This window comes from Chiloscyllium plagiosum, unplaced genomic scaffold (assembly GCF_037043375.1).
Source record: "Chiloscyllium plagiosum isolate Xiang-an unplaced genomic scaffold, Cpla_swu_hap1 HiC_scaffold_46, whole genome shotgun sequence".
NCBI classification, from domain to species: Eukaryota; Metazoa; Chordata; class Chondrichthyes; order Orectolobiformes; family Hemiscylliidae; genus Chiloscyllium; species Chiloscyllium plagiosum.
Window position 1 is genome coordinate 6,741,079 of NW_028270184.1, and position 19,421 is coordinate 6,760,499.

A 19,421-nucleotide genomic window follows, 5' to 3' on the forward strand; every position below is an offset into this window, starting at 1 on the left:
TAACCCTGTAATCTGCATTCAGATTTGACCTTCCAAAATGAATCATTTCACACTTTTCCGGGTTGCACTCTATCTGCCACTTATTAGCCCAGCTCTATATCCTGTCAATGTCCCTTGCAACCAAGAACAGCCCTCTACACTATCCACAACTCCATCATCGGCAAACTTAATATCCCACCCTTCCATTTTCTCATCCAAGTCATTCTTAAAAGTCACAAAGAACAGAGGTCCCAGAACAGATTCCTGCCAAACACCTGTGGTCACCATGCTCCAGGCTGAATTCTTTCTATCTACTACCACCCTCTGTTTTCTAAGGGCCAGCCAATTCTGTATCCAGACAGCCAACCTTCCCTATATCCCATGCCTCCTTACTTTCTGAATGAGCCTACCACGGGGAACCTTATGAAACATATACGCCTAAAATCCATATACATATCTTCCACTGCTCTACCCATATCATTGTGTTTTGTCACATCCTCAAAGAATTCATTAAGACTTGTGAGGCATGACTTGCCCGTCACAAAGCCATGCTGACTATCTGTAGTCAAACTATGCTTTTTCAAAATCATAAATCCTGTCTCTCAGAATTCTCTCCAATAATCAATGGTAGAAAAAGAGGCACAGGGAGTTGAATGACCTGTTCTTGTAATTGCCTTTTTTTGTCTATTTTGCCCAGCTCACACTCTGGATCAATGAAAAGATGTTGACGGCCCAAGATATGTCATACGATGAGGCTCGAAATCTTCACACTAAGTGGCAGAAGCACCAAGCCTTCATGGCAGAACTTGCTTCCAATAAGGACTGGCTGGACAAGATAGACAGGGTAATCATATCTGAGTGCAACCAGCATTGTATGAATATGCCGCATTTATATTTCCTAAATACATTTTAAAATATACTGCATTTCACTGGAATAAGAAGTGGTGCAACAGATTTCATAGTTAGAAGCCTGTAATCAGGTATCGGCACCAATTCCGTTTGTAGATACACTGAGATCGTGCACCAGATGAACACTTCCTTCTTGGCTGTCTGGCTACCGGCCTCTCTCTGCCTCAATACTACTTGCCAACTTGTTTTCTTCCTCACGGGGAGTGGTAAACAGTTGTGATTGTGGGGGAGGCATTAAGAGCCACTTGTGGAATGGCCAGGGAATTAGTGAGCATGGTAGCTAAATTTTGAGAGTAGGGCAGGAAGCAAATTGAAATCCCAGGATGTGAAAAAGATAAATTTTATTGGTGCTGCGCTTGCTAAAATTTATTTTCATTGTTCAGTTCTGTGGATGGTGATATTTGATGTAATGATGTGGAGGTGCCGGTGTTGGGTTGGGCAAAGTCAGAAGTCACACAACATCAGGTTATAGTCCAAAGAGTTTATTTGAAATTGCAAGCTTTCAGGGAGCACTACTCCTTCATCAGGTAAAGTCACTTCATCTAACAAAGGAGCAGTGCTCCGAAAACGTGCGATTTCCAATAAAACTGTTGGACTATAACCTGATGCCTTGTGATATTTGATGTACAAAGCTATCTGTGGTGGCACTAACTGTGCGAACCCTGCAATCATGGTGGTGGCAAATGCATCCTTAAAAATAAAGGTAGAGAAGGAGATGATTCCTTCAGAAACAATAATCACTTTTAACTCCTGAGGCAGGAACTGATGTCTGCTGGATTATTGAGATGATTTATACTGTGGAGTTACAGAAAGAGATAAAAATAACAGACATTAAAAGAATGTATTCATTTCCTTAATACTGCTGACCTGTTTTTAGGGGTGGGGTGGTAAGATGGGCATGATGATGGTACCAACTTACATCATCAAATGAATACAAATGTTAACTCTAATGTCAGCCAGATCCAGTGAATGTGAACCTAAGGATTCAATAAAGTGATTCTTGCTGGCTACATGATATAGAAAATTCCTGGGAGCCATTTGGATATTAATAGAAGGACTGGGACTCTTTAAATTGTTTGGGAGGAAAATGCATTTTCTTCAATTTTTAGCAGACTTGAATTTGTATTATTGTAAGCTTTGTGTTTGAATGAGTAGTATTTCTTTTGTTTTTGAATCTCCAATTTGTCAAAATTTCCCCCTCCCATTCCTGAAGATTCTGATTCTTGTCAAGGCACACTTACAGTTTGCCTGGGGCAAAGTCCTGTGTAATTGTGTGAAACTCTTTGTAGTGCGTGGCAAGTGGCATTAACGTCGAGCTGGATCTCATCCACAGCCTTAATGTAGTTCCAGCAGGAGACACGATTGCATTCTCAAGAGTGAGAGCTCTGGATGTTTTCACTTTGCTCGTGTTTTTTTAAAATTCTTTCATGGGGTGGATTGTTACTGACAAGGCCAGTATTTGTTGCCCATCCCTAATTGCTCTCAAGAAGGTCAGTGCCGTTTTTTTAGTCATTCACAGGATGATGGAGTGTTACAACATGTCCAAACAGTTGACTTGGAGCCTGCGAGTATCTGAACTACAAGTCAATCATAGGGTGGCAATATGGCTCCGTGGTTAGAACTGCTGCCTCACAGTACCAGTTCAATTCCACCCTCTGGCAACTGTGTAGAGTTTGCACATTCTCCCCATGTCTGTATGGGTTTCCTCTTGATACTTCAGTCTAAATATGTGCATGTTAGGCAGATTGGCCGTGCTAAATTGCTCATAATGTCCAGGCATGTACAGGCTAAGTGAATTAGCTGTGGGAAATGCAGGGTTACAAGGATGGGGTAGAGGGTGGGTCTGGGTGGAATGCTGTTTGCAGGGTCAGTGTGGACATGATAGGCCAAATCCCCCACATGTAGTTAATATATGATTCTGTAATTAAAACAACTAACAGACATTCTTTATTAATTAATCTACCTTGTTGTGCAGGATGGGAAGCAGTTGATATCTGAGAAGCCAGATACTGAACCCATTGTGGAGGAGAAACTCAAATACCTGCACAGGCTCTGGGATGATCTGGAATCCACCACCAAGACTAAAGCACAGTGTCTTTTTGATGCGAACCGCACTGAGTTATTCACACAGAGCTGTGCAGACCTGGACACCTGGCTCAATAATCTGGATGCTCAACTGCAGTCTGATGATCACGGCAAAGATCTGACAAGTGTCAGCATCCTTCTGAAAAAGCAGCAGGTATGGGTGCTGCACAATGCAGACTAAACATGGAAACTGTCCATTCAGTTTTTCAGCAGTCCATTTACTCTCCACGTAATGTATATCCCTCATTCCCTTCATTCACCAAAATTGTTGTCGTTCCTGCCTCACCTGCGAACACTGAACATGAATTCTACAGCTACAGAGCTGTGAAACGTTCCTTCTGCTCACTTTGTGAATCTCAAGCTAAAACTTGTATTTGTCACTGGAGGAAGGCATTTGAAGAAGTTAAATCTGACCGCTTCACTGAGCTGAATCGTAAAATGTCAAAAGTGATCAGATGTTCCTTGATGATTGCAAAATATTTAATAATTTTTTAAGAAGTTATGTTATAGTTTGAAAGGACAATGCTTAACTAACTCTTTGAACGTTTAGCAACTTGCTAGCACTGAGCTAAGAGATGTAGCCATTTTGATTAATTAATTATGTCCATGAACAATTTGTCAAGAGCATTAGTTACAAATAATCACCGGACTTTCTCTGAGTATAACCCCACCATTTTCATCCTAAACCGGCTATCCAGAAATGTCTCTTGACTTATTTATTAGCTTCAGAATTATACTCAGTTATTCCGGCTTAACATATCCGGAGCTAGGGAAAAAATATTGCTGTGCTTTGTTTTTTGATCCTGAATTGTTAATTTGGTGCCCCATTCCCCTTGTGTCTTGAAGATGCTGGAGAATCAGATGAAAGTCCGACAGAAGGAAGTCGAAGAGTTGAAGCTTCAAGCACAGGCACTTGGACAAGAGGATACTAACATTGTAGAGGTAGATTCCAAACGAAAGAGGGTAGAGGAACGATTCCAGGAGCTACTAAAACCTATTGAAGAAAGAAGGAGGAATCTCATGGCATCCAAAGAGGGCCATCAATTCAACAGGGATTTGGAGGATGAAGTTGTAAGTTCCCTTCTTAATATTTATCTTTAGCAGGCAATTTCTACTTGTACGTTCTTCTCACTTTGGTGGGCCGCACAGTGGTTAGCACTGTTGTATCACAGCGCCAGAGACCCGGGTTCAATTCCCGCCTCAGGCGACCAACTGTGTGGAGTTTGCACATTCTCCCCGTGTCTGCATGGGTTTTCTCCGGTGCTCCGGTTTCCTCCCACAGCCCAAAGATGTGCAGGCCAGGTGAATTGGCCATGCTAAATTGCCCGTAGTGTTAGGTAAGGGGTAAATGTAGGGGTATGGGTGGGTTGCGCTTCGGTGGGTCAGTGTGGACTTGTTGGGCCGAATGGCCTGTTTCCACACTGTAATGTAATCTAATCACTACATGTCCGAAAGAATTAGGCAGATTTCTTGATGTTTCTGTGCTTCGAGTAGTGTGCAGACAAAAACTGAATGGTCATGGCCCTGTTTAATTTTCCATTATTAATTTACAATTAGTGGGCTTCTGTTGCCATGAGAAGGGGTAGAATGGCTTCCCTCTTCTTCCACTCCTTGTTTGACCTTTGAGTATAGGAGTTAGGATGTTGAGGTTATGCAGGGCATTGGTGAGGCCTCTTCTGGAGTACAGGATCCAGTTCTGGTCTCCCTGTTAGGGAAGGATATTATTAAGCTAGAAAGGGTTCAGAATAGATTTACTAGGATGTTGCTGGGAATTGAGGGTTTGCATTATAAGGACAGGCTGGATTGGCTGGGACTTCCTTCACTGGAGTGTAGGTGGTTGAGGTTTGATCTTATAGAGGTTTATGAAATAATGAGGGCTATAGATAAGGTGAATGGCAGGTGTATTTTCCCTCGGATGGGGGATTTCACGACTAGGGGACCTGTTTTTAAGCTGAGAGAAGAAAGATTTTAAAAAGACGGGCAATTTTTTTTACACAGAGAGTGGTTCGTGTGTAAAATGAACGTCCAGAGGAAGTGGTGGATGTGGGTACAGCTATAATGTTTAAAAGACATTTGGATCAGTACATGAATAAGAAATATTTGGAGGGAAATGGGCCATTGGTGGATGATATTTCTTTTGTCTTCTGGAGTCAGAACTTATTGGATCCTGCTCATGGCGGGTAGGTTGTCAATTAACAGGCAGTGTTCAAGCTTCCAGGATTGAGAGAAAGAAAGGCAGCACCCACTCAGGATCTTCCTTCTTCTGCATCTCTTCTGTTTCTGCTCTCCTATCGTAGAGGGAAACAGTTACCTAATACACAAAAGAGGTGTACTTAGCTAATCACATGATTCCTTCTCATCAACTGATCAGTTAACCAAACCTCGGCATAAATTGATCAATAATTTAGACATCATGGCTAGAGAATTATCGATTTAGCCAAGGTCACTTGTTCAAAACGATTATCTCTAATACTGGCTTGTTCCACAAACGTTTCAATATGCAGGTGCTGTCTGGATGTTTTGTGAGTAGGTCAGGAGCTAAGTCCTTCACATTCCTCTGTGCTGATTGTCTCTGATGGGTTGTGCTAAACACCATGACTCAGTATTTTAGGGTACAACCATACAAATGTTCAGCCATTTTAAAAGTTTTTTTACGAACTGCTGCTATTCAGTCTTTCAAAACTCAACTCGTGGTTTCATCCCAATGAATAATTTAAGTCTTTTTAGATACAAACTACGAGTTTTGTTACAGACCTTTTTAGATTATCACTTCTCCCTGCTCAATATTTCCCCTCTCCGTTGCACCCAGGTAATCCAAAACATACACGAGAAGTAATTCTGCCCCAACTAAGTTGCAGTCTCAATCCTCATCCAGTTGGCAATTCTTCACCTGAGTACAAATATCTATTCAATCCTGAAAGGCATTACAGAGGAACCTAACACTGTTGTCAGCCATGCATCTATACCTTCACCAGGAATGAATGGATAATCAATCAGCAGTGAATCACAAATCACTTCTTTCCTCTTTCAATCCTAGGATGGCTGAGAGCAGTTACTACCAAATAAACTGAGAATAGTTAACAAAGAAAATTTTGCTTTGATGTAGCACTGCAGAATGTCTCAGTGAATTGTTTCTGAAATTAAGTCACTGTTGATATTTAGGTAAACCCTGCAGCAGCTTTGTGATATACCACCCTTAAAACAGCAATAAATATAACAAATTACCAGTGAAGTCTTTTTTTCTTAATGTTAGTTGGGTAGGAAATTTTAGCTAATAATCCAGGGAAATATCTTTGCAGGAAGTTTTTTCTATGACCACAAGGAATGGCAAATATCTAATTTGGAGCACACAGAAAAAGAAATTGCTTGAGCAACTCAGCAGGTCTGGCAGCATCTGTGAAGAGATATTAGGGTTAATTATTTTGCGTCCAGTCTAGTTCTGAGTTTCTCCAGCAATTTCTGTTTTTGTGTGTTTCAGATCTCTAGCATCCACAGTTCTTTGTTTTAATTCAGTTTGGAAGATGGCACTTTGGGCATTGCCGGGGTACTGCATCAGGAGTATTACTTTGAATTGGGTATTCAAATACCACAGTCAAGGTTTAAGCCCATTATGGTCTTACTCAAAGGCCTAAAGCAAGCTGTTGAGATCACTAAACCAAGGGATTGATCCTAGAACCTTCTTGGTTACAAGTGAAGCATCTATATGTGGACACAATGGGAGAGATTAATTTGTTTCACTACTAATGTTACTGCAACGGCCCTTTACATAAAAGCATGGAAAATGAGACATTTTCTGTTTTTTAAAAGATTTAGAATCTTGTCAGTTCAAAGAAAAGTTAACCCAACATTTATTGTTCTGATTTAGTTTCTCTATCTCTCTCTTTCTCTCTCTATCTCTATCTCTAGCTGTGGATAAATGAACGGATGCCACTGGCAACCTCAACAGATCATGGCAACAACCTGCCAACTGTGCAGCTACTCATTAAAAAGAACCAGGTAAGATGAGAACTAGATATGGGCCATCTAATTGTACATATGTTTTGACAGGGTGCTAAAAGAGTCTCTAAACAGCTGCTTCTATTCATGTGTTTTGGACTAATAGAGTGTCAAATACTAGCTGTAATGTGTCTTGTCTTGGAACCGTTTGACCAGCTGTTAGATAGAAACCCTACTGTACTATCTTTGCTCAGTGAAGCATTCAGATTACAATTATTCTCACCTTGCTATTAGTCAGAATTAAATGTCTAAGCTATTCTACTTTTCTGTTGCATCAGCCAGTCAGAATGTTAGAACTTGTTCACGAGGACAGAGCAAGTGTGATTTACATTAACTAATAATGAGAGACTGATATCAAGAGTATTGCAAGATGCAGATTCAGTCATTCACTCTTCTTCTTTGGGAAACGTAGAACAGTCCAGAATAGTACAGGCCCTTCGTCCCTTGATATCGTGCCGACCTTTTATCCTTCTCTAAGATCAAACTAACCAATATACTCTTCATTTTACTATCATCCATGTGCGTCATCTTAAAATTATGACCCCTCATGATAGCCATTTCCATCCTGGGAAAAAAATCTCTGACTGTCCACTCTATCTAGGCTTCTCATCAACTTGTACACCTCTCGGCGTCCTTTGCCCTGCTTCCTCTGTTGTCCTGTTCGCTCCCCCTCCCCCCAGTCGAAGCAAAACACTCAGAGACACTGTTGTTTTACCTCCTTCATCTTTATTCCAGGCCCTGGTAGGAGTGAGAATGATCACCCATCTGCACAGGGACATGAGTTCTCAGTTTCTCTGGAAGAGCAGTTTTTCACTGAGCTATATAGTCATTTTACAGGGAGGAGCATCCAGCTAAGGCAACATGCATATTGATTGGATGACGGTTACAATCAATGAGTGTCAATAGTAAAGTCATCTGCTGTTACACAATTAATAACGAGCTTCACATAATGAATACTTTTCACCTTATTAGGTGATGTTACATACTGAATGCTACCTCATATTGTTAAATGCTGTACTTAATTAATGCTTTTCCACCTTGTTAACCCATTATCCTTGCCTTCAGCACCACATTGTTAACTGTAGATGCTTATCTGATCTGAGTCATGCTCAGCTGAATCTCGTTTCACAAAACTCAGAACGTAACTCTTTCCTGCCTGCTTATATCCTATACACGTTCTCAGCTCAAACTTTCTTTATAAGACATGCCCTCCAGTCCAGGCAGCATCCTGGTAAATCTCCTCTGCACACTCTCTAAAGCTTCCACATTCTTCCTGTGAGGCGAGCAGAACTGAACACAATATTTCAAGTGTAGTCTAACCAGAGCTTTATAGAGCTGCAGCATAACCTCGCGGCTCTTAAATTCAATCCCCCTGCTAATGAAAGCCAACACAGTATATGCCTTCTTAACAACCCTATCAACTTGGGTGGCAACTTTGAGGGATCTATGGATGTAGACTCCACGATCCCTCTGTCCCTCCACACCGCCAAGAGTCCTGCCTTTAACCTTGTAATCTACATTCAAATTCAACCTTCCAAAATGAATCACTTTGTACTTTTCCAGGTTGAACTTCATTGCCACTTATTTGCCCAGCTCTGCATCCTGTCAATCTCCTGTTGCAACCTATCACAGTCCTCCACACTATGCATTACTCCACCAATCTTCGTGTCATTGGCAAATTTACTAACCCATCCTTCCACTTCTTCATCGAAGTCATTTATAAAAATCACAAGGAGCAGTGGTCCCAGAACAGATCCCTGTGGAACACCACTAGTCACTGAGCTCCAGGCTGAATACTTTCCATCTGCTACCCCTCTCTGACTTCTATGGGCCAGCCAATTCTATATCCACACAGCCAAATTTCCCTGTATCCCATGCCTCCTCACTTTCTGAATGAGCCTACCATGGGGAACCTTATCAGACGCCTTGCTAAAATCAAAATACACCATATCCAGTGCTCTACCCTCATCAATGTGTTTTGTCACATCCTCAAAGAATTCATAAGGCTTGTGAGGCATGACTTGTCCCTCACAAAGCCATGCTGACTATCTCTAATTAAACTATGCTTTTCAAAATAATCATAAATCCCACCATCGACATTAAACTGGCAGGTCTGTAATTCCCAGGATTATCCCTATTCCCTTTCTTGAGCAAGGGAATAATATTTGCCACCCTCCAATCATCTAGTACTACTCCAATGGACAGTGAGGACATAAAGATCATCGCCAAACTTCTGCGTGTCTGCTGATAGTGTAGTAGCTATTAAGCAGCTACCATTTCAACTCCTATGATAGGTACATGGGTAAATGTAGGAATTGTAGAAAAGCAATAATGTGTTGAACAACTTTCTAACTCAGGTATTCTGTTATCTGCCTTAATTGTCCACTCTCTACCGTGGTGTAGTGTTTACAGAATGCACAGCAGCAAGTCACCATGGAATCTTTTGACAACATCTCCAAAACTTGAAACTTCCAATATTTTGAAGGAATAGGGCAGTAGTTGCATGAATCAAATCCAGGTTCCCCTGTAAGTTACATCCTCATTTGAGACATCGATTGGCATTCCTTTATTGTAGCTGGCTCATGCTCCTGGAACTCCTTATCTCTGCAGTACCTTCCCCACATGAAATGGCAGCTTTCAGATTTTAAAACAAAAAGCCATCGATGAATGTCATCTTGCCAGTGACTCCCATGTCCCAAAATGAATACAAAAGAAAACAAAAAATGTCTTATTGCTTATTGTCAGATTTGGTCCTTCTCTTGGTTAGATTGAAATGTAATAAGGATCATAACTTGAATATAATAAGCAGGAAGAAAATCAAACTCTTATATAAGCTCTGAACAACAATGTGGCAAGTTTTGCATTAGAACTAGCAAGAGTTAACAACATCAAGGTCGAAAACTGAGCTACTATGATATTTTCAGTACACTGTTGCTGCTACTCAGTTGGTAAGAATGAAGTTAGTCATTCAGAATATTGTTTTAACATAGTGATGTGATATCTATCCATGAATATATATGGTTAAGATAATTATGAGATAAAGACTCAATTAAGCAAAGTATTTTTTAAAACATTCAACTTTGATCCTTAGACCCTACAGAAGGAGATTCAGGGTCACCAGCCTCGAATTGATGATATTGCAGACCGTGGGGAGACAATGGCCAAAGCAGGGCGCATAGATTCTGAGGTGCTGCGAGCCCGCCTGGGAGACCTACAGGAGGTGTGGAAGGCATTAATCGAGGAGACAGACAAACGCAGTGCCCGCCTGGAGGAGTCACAGAATGCTCAGCAGTTCTATTTTGATGCAGCTGAAGCTGAGGCATGGATGGGGGAGCAGGAACTTCATATGATGTCAGAAGAGAGGGCCAAGGTACTAAATAAGTATCATATTGGTTAAGAGATGGAGGAAAGTTTAGGCAGAGCAATTTGCAATAAAAAAGAACCATGTCTGAATTTTCTTTTTATAAGTAAAGTTTCTAACCTCCATGGAAACCAGCAAAATCAAGTTCCCTTCTCTGCTTCTCCATTATGTCGCCCACAGGTAGTGTTCTGAAATGGGTCTGTTTAAAGGAGCTGAGGTCTTAACTTTAGACCAGCGTGAAAATACACTGGTGATAGCAAAATTGAATGGCTTTCCCTGCTAACAACTAAATTGAAAATCTTGTGTCTAAATATGGGTCGGATAATGGGTGTTAGGTTTGGAGTGGATAGTGGTGATGGTGTCTGAAAGTCCCCCTGAAAATATTAGATTATTTAATGAACCCCAGCAGTTAAGCTATGGTATATTCTAAATGTTTGTATTAGTTTTGCAATCTCCTTTCTGTTTCAGCTTTCATACAAAATAGCATATCGTGCACTCAGTTTTCTGTTTTACAATGGTGTTGGATTTGTGAACTATTTAACTCTCTTTCACTATGTTGTTATGTCTGAAAAGGATGAACAGAGTGCAATGGCAATGGTAAAGAAGCACCAGGTGGTAGAGCAATCACTGGAGGATTATGCGCAGACAATTCACCAACTCTCCAACCTGAGCAGGAATCTAGTAACCGGCACTCATCCTGAGAGGTCAGTGTCAACATTATGGAATAGGCACTCCCTAAGGTGTTTCCAGTTAGGTGCTGGTGTACACTAGAAGTCCTGCTACAAATGGTCAAAAGCTGTCAGCATGCTGTTGAATATTAGCCTGTATCTTTTTCCCTCTCTATGAGGGGAGGGTGATAGTGGTGGTGTTGCCTTCAGGATGGAGTCCTAGAGGCTTATGTACCCTTTGATCTGCAGGTTCAGAGCACAAGCTCTTCACTGGTATTATTAGGGGTCTCTGTTGGGACCCCTAACAATTCTCACAATTGGGGTAAAAAAAACAACTGAGATGAGAGGCTCCAGAGTGCCCCTAAGCTGGCTTCTTTCAAATGGTAAAGTTGGGTTTTGTGTTATCTGGCTGGAGTCCTTGGGAATTCTAAACCTCTGATAAATTGAAGCTCAGCCATTATTCTTTCTCCTCTGTCCTTGAAATTCTTGAAACACAGCTATAGTTCTTTCCCTAATTTTTTTTTGTGGATTGTACAGCGACCGGATTACTCTAAGACAGTCGCAGGTGGATAAGTTGTACGCTGGATTGAAAGACCTGGCAGAGGAGAGACGGGAAAAGCTACAGGAGGGTTTACGGCTCTGCCAACTCAAACGGGAGGTAGATGACCTCGAGCAGTGGATTGCAGAACGGGAGATTGTGGCTGGTTCCCATGAGCTAGGCCAGGATTATGAACATGTCACTGTGAGTAATAGGGTGCCTTTATTTTTCCCCTCTTGCTAGTTATGGAAGGACAGTTTTCCTGTGACCCCTTCCCTTGCTGTTGTGGTTTAGCTTAAAATAGTGGTTAGGATTGACTTGAGATAACTTACGTTTTACAAAGTTTCCTCTTGACACTTATTTTACAAGATTGCAGAATCACAGTAGCATAATCTGATGTTTTTCCAACTTCTCCTCGACATCTTGCTCCTAAATTTCAAAACGCATCCATTCTTCATCGTACCGCACACAGATATCAGTAGTCCACTTGGTGTAATGTGCAACCATAAAAGGCATCTCTGTTATGCCCAGTTGTCCTCATCTCACATCTACTGTGCTGGAAATGCCTATTGGATTATGGAAAGAGTCAGAAACCTGATTGATTTTTATTCCTCTTCTAAATGTCAGAAGCAGTAAGACTATTTGTGATCCTTTCACTACTTTTCTAGCTTAGGAAAACTTCAAATCTTCTGGCTTGTGCATACTCAGTGGACAAAGTGGAATCCTTTCATTGAGTTTCTATGCAACGTTCATAAATACGTAAATGGATGAACATCACAAGACCATATGACATAGGAGTGGAAATAAGGCCATTAGACCTATCGAGTCCATTCCGCCATTCAATCGTGGCTGATGGGTATTTCAACTCCATTTACCCGCACTCACCCCGTAGCCTTTAATTTCTTAAAAGCCTCAGCTAACATAGCAGAGAAATCTTGTTCACATGTAGAGTTGTTTATTTACTGGTATCGGCAGCTAGTATATCCATACGTGGGATGTTGACCGAGAGATAATAATAATTGGGCTTTATACTAATTTGCGAGGGAGAGAATTCAGTTGAAGGGAAATTTAATAAATCAAAAAGAAACTAGCTTCAGGCTAGTGAAGAGGTGAGCAATAATGAACATGTGACAGTAAGGGATAGAACACATATGCAGCAGGAATTAGAACCTAAGTAAATAATGATGGTAAAATGTCAACACTTAAGGCTCTTAATTTGAAAACACACAACATTTGTAGCAAGATAAATGGATTGACATAACAAAAATAAATTCATATCACTTTAAAGATATTACAGAGATTTGGTTACAGGGTGATCAAGACTGGGAACTCAATATTCAAGAGTATTCAAGGTTTCAGAAGAATAGGCTAAAAGGAACAAAATGCTGGGTAATGTTAGAAAAAAAGGAACATACAGGTGACCATTAAGTAGAAACTCAATTTGATTCACCATGTAAATACAGTGGCTGTAAGAGCAGGTCAGAACCTAGGAATACTGTGGTGAGTAACTCACCTCCTGCCTCCCAAAGCCTGTTCACCACCTACAAAGCACACGCCAGGAGTGTGATGGAATACTCACCATTCACCTGGATGAGTGTACTCAAGAAGCTTAACACCATCCAGATCAAAGATGCACACTTCATTAGCACCATATAAGCATCAACTCCCTCTACCACCGATGCTCAGTAGCAGCAGTGTATGTAATCGACAAGATGCACTGCAGAAATTAACCAAAAGTCCTCAGACAGCACAACCATTTCCATCTAGAAAGACAAGGACAGCAAATACAAGGGAATGCTACCTCTTGCAAGTTCCTCTCTGGGCCATTCACCATTCTGACTTGGAAATATATCAACCATTCCTTCAGTGTTGCTGGGTCACAGCCCTGGATCTCCCTTCAAATGGCATTGTAGGTCTACCTGCAGCACATGGACTGCAGCAGTTCAAGAAGGTAGTTCACCACCACCTTATCAAGAGTAACTAGGGACGAACAATAAACACTGGCCAGCCAGAATGCCCACGTCCCATGAAGGAATGAAAGAAGATCAGCTTGGTGCTGAGAAGTGATAAAGGTGCAACAGATTGTGATGTGAAATCAATTTAGATGGAAATAAGGAATAGCAAGGGAAGTGACTTATCTGTGGGCCTCTATAGAGTTGCCTCACTTAGGACAAAGTGTAAACTGAGAAAAAGTGGAGTTATTGAAGGGGGGCACTATAATTGACATGGGTAATTTTAATCTTTTTATTGAATGAACAATCAGATGGGCATGGAAGACGAATTTAACCTACTTGGGAACAGGCTATTTTAGATCTAGTTATAGGCCATGGAATAGAATTAATGGGAGATCTTGTAATTAAAGATCCTCTAGGGGCTAGCAATCACAATGTGGTAAAATTTAAAATTCAGTTTGAGGAAGACTAACTCTGGTCTCAAACCAGTGACCTCAAGCTAAATAAGGGCAATTGTAGAGGTGGCCGAAAAAAAGTTGCCTAAAACTGGTGGGAAGATAAATTAAGACAAATGTCAGAGCAGTAGGGAATTAGTGAAAATGATGAGGCACCTCGATTGACAAGGCAGTCAAGGAAAGTATCCAATCAAAAATTAAGGCATTAAAAATAGGAAAATCTGTTGGTAGGTTAGAAGATTGAGATTGTTTTTTAAGAAATCTAGCAACAGTCATGATCCTGTTCATTGGCTTCCTCTTGCTCCTATTTCTTATGTTCTGCCATTCTTCATACAGATGTTGCGAGATAAATTTCGTGAGTTTGCTCGGGATACCAGTAACATTGGACAAGAGCGTGTGGACTCTGTGAATCACATGGCTGATGAGCAGATTGACTTGGGTCATTCTGAGAATGCCACCATTGCTGAGTGGAAGGATGGATTGAACGAGGCCTGGGCTGACCTGCTGGAGCTCATTGACACCCGGACGCAGATGTTGGCTGCTTCGTACGAGCTGCATAGCTTCTACCATGATGCTAGGGAGACGCTTGACCGCATTCAAGAGAAAGAAAAACAGCTGCCTGAGGAAGTTGGTCGTGACCTAAAGACAGTAGAGAGAATGCATCGGATGCACACTACATATGAACATGACATACAGGCGCTAAGCACACAGGTAAGTGCAGAAAATGCTTGCTCTTTTCATGACTTTGTTGTTTTTTGCCTCTCCTTCCTTCCTGTCTTGCCTGCTTTATTCTCACTTTTGTTCTTCTTTATCGTTCCTTTTTTCAGTATAATAATGTTTTTTCTTTTCAAGTACAAGCTATCTCTCTGTCAGTTTGATACTTTTAAAAAGTTCTATTTCCACAGATTTTACAAGGGTGAAAAAGAAAAGGATTATGTAATTATGATGGCATATTGAAGGATGTCTTAAGCAACTTCTCTTGTAACCTTTATTCCTTCATTGCAAACTGTTTTTATTCATTGAGTCGTACAGCATGGACACTTTGGTTCAACCAGTCCATGCCAACGATAATCCCAAATTAAACGAATCTCATCTGCCTGTGCTTAGCCCATATCCCTCCGAACATTTCTTATTCCCGTACTTACCTAAATGTCTGTTAAATGTTGTAACTGTACCTGCAGCCACCACCTCCTCTGGAAGTTCATTGCACACATGAACCACACTGGAAAAAAAAAGTTTTGGATGTGAACATAGGAAGTATAGTTAGTAAGTTTGTAGATGACACCAAAATTGGAGGTGTAGTCAATAGCGAAGAAGGTTACTTCAGAGTATAAGAAGACCTTGATCAGTTGGGCCAAGGGGCCGAGGAGTGGCAGATGGAGCTTAATTTAGATAAATGTGAGGTGCTGTATTTTGGAAAAGCAAATCAGAGCAGGACTTATTCACTTAATGGGAAGGTCCTGGAGATCGTTGCTGAACAAAGAGTGCAGGTGCTTAGTTCCTTGAAAGTGGAGTAGCAGATAGTAGGATAGTGAAGAAGGTATTTGGTATGCTTTCCTTTATTGGACAGAGCATTGAGTATAGAAATTGAAATGTCATGTTGCGGCTGTGCAGGACAATTTTGGAATATTGTATGCAATTCTGGTTTCCTTCCTATCGGAAAGATGTTGTGAAACCTGAAAGGGTTCAGAAAATATTTATGAGGATGTTGCCAAGGTTGGAGGATTTGAGCTACAGGGAGATGCTAAATAGGCTGGGACTATTTTCCCTGGAGCGTCGGAGGCTGAGGGGACCTTACAGAGGTTTATAAAATCATGAGGGACATGGATAGGGTAAATAGCCAAGGTCTTTTCGCTGGGGTGGGGGAGTCCAGACCTAGAGGGCATAGTTTTAGGGTGAGAGGGGAAAGGTTTAAAAGGGACCTAAGGGGCAACTTTTTCACACAGAGAATGGCGCATGTATGGAATGAGCTGCCAGAGGAAGTGGTGGAGGCTGATACAATGACAACATTTAAAAGGCATCTGGATGGGTATATGAATATGAAGGATTTGTAGAGATATGGGCGAAGTGCTGGTAAATGGGACTAAATTAGGTTAGGGTATCTGCTCAGCATGGACGAGTTGGACCGAAGGATCTCTTTCTGTGCTGTACATCTCTGTGACTCTATGATTCCTTGTCTTTTTTAAATCTTTCTCCTTCTACCTTCAAGGTATGTGCCATAGTCTTGAAATCTCCCACTCTAGGGGAAAAAGCACCTGCTTTTCACCTTTCTATAGCATTCATGTTTTTATAAACCTCTGTACGGTCACCCAACAACCTCCTACACTCACTGAAAAATATTCCAGCCTATCCAGCCTCTCCTTATAACTCAAACCCTCCATTTGCAGCAACATCCTGGTAAATCTTTTCTGAACCTTAATAATATCCTTCCTTTAACAGGATGACCAAACTGGACACAGTACTCCAGAATCTCTCTATTCTATAACACTACCCAAAACCCTACTTTTAATTGTACAAGTTCAGCCCTTGTTTGTTTTACCAAAATGTAATACCACACATAATCCAAATTAAACTCCATCTGCCACTCTTCAGCCCAATTCATCAAGATTTCTTGTAATATTAGACAAACTTCTTTACTATCCACTATACCACCAATTTTGGTGTCACCCTGAAACTTGCTAACTATGCCTTCTCCATATTCTCATCTAAATCACTTATATAAATAATAAATAAAAGTGGACCCAGCACCAATCCTGTGGAACACTGCTAGTCACAGGCCTCCAGTTGAAAAACAGCCCTCTGTCATCACTGTGTCCTCTGCTGTTAAGCTAATTCTGTATCCAGTTGGCAAGTTCACCCTGAATCTCATCTGATCTAGTGACCTAACTTTACAGATTAGTCTACTGTTCTGCCTTCATCAATATTCTTGGTTACTTATTCAAAAAACTCAATCAAGTTTGTGAGACACGATTTCCCTCACTGAAAACCATGCTGACTATTCATAATCATTCCTTGTCTCTCCAAATACAAATAAGCCTTATTTTTCAGAATCGCTTCCAACAACTTACCCACCCCCAAAGTCAGACTTACACATCTATAGTTCCCAGGCTTCTTACATCCCTTTTTAAACAAAGGCACAATATTAGCCACTCTCTTCAGTCACCCAGCACTTCATCCATGATTTAGATGATACAAATATTTCTGCAAGAGGCCCTGCAGTTTCCTTCCCAACTTCCCACAACATTCTGGGATACACTAGATCAGGAGATTTTCCACCTTTTATATTTTCTAAGATCTCTAGCACTTCCTCTTCTGTAATCTGATCTGTTTTCAAAACATTGATTTTTAAAAAAATATTCTTTCATGGGATGTGGGCATCACTAGAAAGCATAATATTTGTTGCCAATCCCTAATTGTCCTTAAACTAAGTAACTTACTGTACCACTTCAGAGGACATTTAAGAGTCAGCCACATTGCTGTGGATCTGAAGTCACATATAGGCCATACTGTGTAAGGTTTGCAAATTTCATTGCCTAAAGGACATGTAGATGGGTGTCTATGGTAATTGATCCTCGTTGTCATGGTGATTAGCTTTAAGGTTTTATTAATTATTAATTGAGTTTGTATTTCCCCAGCAGCTGTGGTGGGATTTCAACCAAAGGCCCCCGGTATTAGTCTGAGACTCTGGATCACTAGACAGTGACATTACCGTAATAGTTCTGAGGAAGTGTCACTCAACCCGAAATATTAACTCTGATTTCTCTCCACAGATGCTACCAGATCTGTTGAGCTTTTCCAGCAATTTCTGTTTTTGTTTCTGATTTACAGCATCTGCCATTCTTTTGGTTTTTACATTACCAAGACACTTCTGTCTTTGCCCCCATTGAAGCTAATAACCAAGTTGTTGCTGTAGTTTTCTCTGTAACTAGTTTCTTTGTATAACACAGGTGAAGCAGGTCCAAGATGATGCTGCCAGGCTGCGGTCGGCCTATGCTGGCGAGAAGGCTGAGGACATACAGCGACATGAGGATACTGTTGTGGAGGCATGGAATGCCCTCCTTAATGCCAGCAAAGGACGCAAACAACTTCTATCAGACACAGTTGAAAAATTCCGCTTCTTTAATCTTGTACGGGCCCTGATGCTGTGGATGGATGACGTCAACAGACAAATGGATACCCAGGAGAAACCGAGGTAGTCTTACTAACAGCTGTATTCAAGGGAAGGGTGCATAGCTTAAGTTTCTTTTGGAAAATCAGGCTGTGAGCTCCCAATGTGAGAGAAGGGATTTATTTGGTGAGATTAGAATCAGGCTTTTCGGCCCATGTGCCGTTGCCTACGTTTTGCGATTCTCTTGCTCCTTTGATGCTGCCTGACCTGCTGCGTTTTTCCAGCAACACATTTTTCGGCTCTGACCTCCAGCATCTGCAGTCCTCACTTTCTCCCATCTGATCAGCATATCCATCTATTCCTGTCTTCTCGTATATTTGTCGAGCTTCCCCTTCCAGGCATCTGTGCTGTTCACCTCAGCCTCTCCATGTAGTAATAGTTCTTCATTAAGTTTAATTTTGTACATGAATTTGGTCACCTTGGTTTAACTTTTTTTAAGACTACACTGTTGTGCTTTGAGCCCCAGCCCAGAAAAATACCTCATGGTGTCAACAGACACTCTCAATATGATACTCAGAAAGTGCTGCCTTTCTTCAATGATCATTAAAATGAAAGCCCTGTCCAGCTACGTTGGTGGAAGCAAAAGATACCTTGGCAATATTTGAATAACGATGAGCTGAGATATCAAAACACTGTTTTTCACTCACCAAGGACTTTTTTTGCATTACATGAACCCGGAAGGTGCTGCAGTCAGCCATTAGTTGGTTGTGACACAATAGGGCTAAAAAAGCTATGGAGATAATTCCATTTGCTATCCTGTGAGAAAATGAATCACTAAAAAAGAAGAAAGCCAGGCATTATGGTGGCTCAGTGGTTAGCATTGCGACCTCACACTGCCAGGTACCCAGGTTCTATTCCACCTTCATTTGACTGTCTGTCTAGAGTTTGTGGCATTCTCCCCTTGCCTGTGTGGGTTTCTTCTGGGTGCTCTGGTTTCCTCCCATGGTCCAAAGATGTACAGATTAGGTGGATTGGCGATGCTCAATTGTCCATAGTGTCCAGGATTGTGCAGTTTAGGTGGATTGGCCATGGTAAAAAATTACAAGGATACGGTAAGGGGTTAAGTCTCGGTGGTACAGTCTTCAGACAGTTGGAGTGGATTAGATGGGTCGAATCGCCTGCTTCCACGCTGTTGGGATTCAGTGAAAGCCAGTTTTTATGTGCAGGTGAAGGTCTGTTGAGCCCTTGAAAGGGAAAGGCAATCGACAATCTGCAAGATATAAGTTGCAGCAAGAAAGTTACAGTTAAGGAATGGGGATGGGATGAATGTCATCATGGAAGTTACCATGGTTTGAAGATAGACCAAAACC

At 41.3% G+C, this 19,421-nt stretch overlaps 1 protein-coding gene across 4 annotated transcripts in view; it reads left to right on the forward strand.

Moving 5' to 3' along the window:
* LOC122543854 (spectrin beta chain, non-erythrocytic 1-like) overlaps positions 1-19,421 on the forward strand; it is a 300,189-nt gene that overhangs the window by 260,988 nt on the left and 19,780 nt on the right. For all 4 annotated transcript variants that reach the window (XM_043682689.2, XM_087983761.1, XM_043682692.2 and 1 more), the window contains 9 exons: positions 677-823; positions 2,864-3,127; positions 3,820-4,044; positions 6,880-6,969; positions 10,061-10,339; positions 10,904-11,034; positions 11,536-11,740; positions 14,280-14,654; positions 17,891-18,135. In XM_043682689.2, coding sequence (XP_043538624.2) covers positions 677-823; positions 2,864-3,127; positions 3,820-4,044; positions 6,880-6,969; positions 10,061-10,339; positions 10,904-11,034; positions 11,536-11,740; positions 14,280-14,654; positions 17,891-18,135 — 1,961 coding nt within the window. The remainder of the gene's footprint in view (positions 1-676; positions 824-2,863; positions 3,128-3,819; positions 4,045-6,879; positions 6,970-10,060; positions 10,340-10,903; positions 11,035-11,535; positions 11,741-14,279; positions 14,655-17,890; positions 18,136-19,421) is intronic.